General features: G+C 55.6%; 1 protein-coding gene across 1 annotated transcript in view; it reads right to left on the reverse strand.

Moving 5' to 3' along the window:
* Positions 1 to 2855, reverse strand: part of LOC105546915 (TBC1 domain family member 3B-like) — a 17429-nt gene that overhangs the window by 3193 nt on the left and 11381 nt on the right. Inside the window, 4 exon segments of the mRNA XM_011990246.1 lie at positions 3 to 20; positions 729 to 849; positions 1373 to 1421; positions 2656 to 2765. Of these exon segments, the coding sequence (XP_011845636.1) occupies positions 3 to 20; positions 729 to 849; positions 1373 to 1421; positions 2656 to 2765 (298 nt within the window).

The raw sequence follows: 2855 nt of genomic DNA on the forward strand, positions 1-2855 counted from the left end.
GCCATTTGGGCTGTGGAATCCTGAGAAGCCCCCAGCCCATCAAGAAATCAGAGCCTTTCCCTAAGATGTGGAGCCATCAGCTGGAAGAGCTAGGCAGCTGGAGAGGCCCCCAAACCGCAAGGCCTCCCACCCTCCCATCTGGTGACCCACCATGCAGCCTTTACCCTGGGGAGGTGGGGCAGGAACACCCCTAGAGCCTGGCTGGAGGTTCCCCTGGATGCCTCCTGGACCAGGGTGCAAAAAGGGCAAGCGTGACTTGAGGCAACCACATGGCGGCCAGAACAGGGTGGGTGCTGGGCTTCCTGGTCGTCTCCTGGAAGTGGGGTCGGGCCAGGGGACACGGGATGGGGAGGTGCTGCCACCTGGGCTTGGTCTGCCCATTCGTGGGCACCAAGGGCAGCACGAGCCTGGGCTGCTGGAGGGCAGGAGGACTCTCAGTGAGGGGAGAGTCAGCTACACAATCAGAGACAGAGGGCGTGGCAGCAGGACACAGAGGGTGGCCACGGGGAGGATGAGATGCCCTCCGCTGATGGGGATGAAAGGTGTCTGACTTGGGCTTTGGGGGTCAGCCGCAGACTCCTGTGGGACCCTCAGCAGAGACACCTTGAAGACTCCCAAGGAGCTGGCTACACAAGGAAGGTGCCTTGGCTGAAAGCCGAGATCACCTGGCCAGGGTGGCCATCCCTGTGTCTGGCTGCATGAGGTCCCTTGGGCAGCTGTTCACCTACCCTGCAGGGAGTGCCTCTCCCTGGCCAGCAGCTGCACCAGTGCCCAGAATGCATCCTCTTCAGGCAGATACAGGAGGAACAAGGCCGCGATGGGGCTCAGGTCCCTGCAGTAGCCCACCTCCTGCAAGAGCCAGAGTCACCGTGAAAGGACATCACCTGGGAGGACTGAGGTCACCTGGGAGGACTCATATCATTGGAGAGGGCAGAGGTGACTGGGGAGGCTTCCTCTGAAGAAGAGGCTTCCTCAGGGTGCAAATTCATTTCATGACAAGAGCCAAGTCCATCAGGCACTTCAGCACCTTGTCCAAAATGTCTCCTGATGGCACCGTCCTGCGTGTGACTCTGCCAAGCTCCGGGGCTTTGGGGCAGCCCCAGGAGGAGGGCATCATTTCTTGTTCTGAGAAGTGGTGGTCAGGCCCAGGTGACACCAGGAGTCCAGGCCCCGACTCTTTTGTGTCTCAGCTTGACTCCTTGAGGCCACCCCCTTGCTTAGAGGTTTATGCCAGCAGTGAGCTGGAGTCCTACATCCTATATCCTGGTGGGTCACAAATACTAACTTTAAAAGAAGCAATGGCACCCACCAGACACCCACTCCTGTGAACAGGGAAATACTGTCCGGGAACGTCACTGCCAGGAATACTCACCGGGTTATACTCCGAATATGCCAGGAGGATGTAGAATAGTTCCCGCTGCCTAGGAGACAGAGAAAGGAGGCTTTTGTTTGTTTTGTGCAGATGCCGTTGGTTTCACTTTGTCCACAAAAGCCTAACAACGAATCCCATTTCAGGTTCAGATGATTCACCAGATAAGCAGTGAGCTTCTCAGGGCCTTTGAGGAAATATTTCAGTAAAATCCACATCTGTGACATGCAGATAGCCCAGTCGTACAGTGACTTGCCTGATCCTTTTCACTCTGTGATTTTCTTTATTTTTTTTCAGTTTGCACACACACCAGTTCAGTCTTTGGATGTACAGTTCCTCCACGGTTCTAAACCAATGGGCAGAGTCTCCCGGCCACCGCTCCAGCCCCTCCTGGAGTGAGTCCTTCATCTTCCAAGTCTCCAGGGTGGCCTCTATGCACCCAGCCTCTCCCCAGTCTGTCAACCCCTGGCCACCCAGACTGCTTCGCAGTCCCTCTGATTTGGTCTTTTCCAGAATGACACAGGAATGGGAATCCTAGGTGGTAGCTTATTGGGTCTGGCTTCTTTCCCTCAGCAAAATGTATCTAGGATCCACCCACATTCATCCGGCCATCACTGGCTCATTCCCTTTTCTCACTGGGTCTTCCGTTTGGAGGGAGGACCAGTCTTGCTCTCCCCATTCCCAAGTTGAAGGCCATCCTCTAAGTCTCTGTGTATGAGTGATAATGAATTAAGCAGTGAACATCTTATGTGGATGTCAGTTTTCAAATCAGTGGGTTCAATATCTGAGACACTTTGGGGACACGTGCTTGAAGTCCACTGAGCTTTGTGAGCCACTGCCCAACTGGCTGCCAAAGTGGCTGTGCCATGTCACGTTCCCAGCAGACAAGGATGACAGTTTCCAGGACCCCTAATTGCCCCAGCATTTGGTGATGTCAGTGTTACCTCGGGAGGCTCTAGGGCCCTCTGTCCTGCCACCCTCCCATGAGTCCTACCGTGGGTCCCCGTGGGTCAGGGAGAGCACCTTTCACCATTGTGCATGATTTTGTTTGCTGCCTTCTGTCTCCTCAGGATCCTCCTGGGTTCTGGCCCCACGTGTTCCAGTCTGGCCTAGGGCTTGGCACCAGGGAGGTGCTTGTTTTATGGTGCCAGCTGCTCCCTGGGACAGGAGAGCTCTTGGCAGCTCTGTCATCCCTCCTAGGTGACCCTGGCTTCTGCTCCAGGGAAGCCCCCATCCCTTTCGTTCACTCCATGTCTGCTGTGATCCTGTGGCTCCCATAGGCTTACTTGGTTCCGTATCGATCCCTGAAGAAGATGTGAGTCCTTAGTGTCTTGCTTATGTCCACATCGATCTGGTGGATGTGTTCAGATGACCTCTTCCCCCTCTCCTTCATGACCTGTAGGGCAGGGCCAAGAGGAGGAAGCAGCCTCAGAACAGATGGAAGACTCCCGGCCCCAAATGGCAGTCAGCCCACAGTCAGCACTCC

The sequence above is a fragment of the Mandrillus leucophaeus genome, unplaced genomic scaffold (assembly GCF_000951045.1).
Source record: "Mandrillus leucophaeus isolate KB7577 unplaced genomic scaffold, Mleu.le_1.0 Scaffold374, whole genome shotgun sequence".
Lineage (NCBI taxonomy): Eukaryota > Metazoa > Chordata > Mammalia > Primates > Cercopithecidae > Mandrillus > Mandrillus leucophaeus.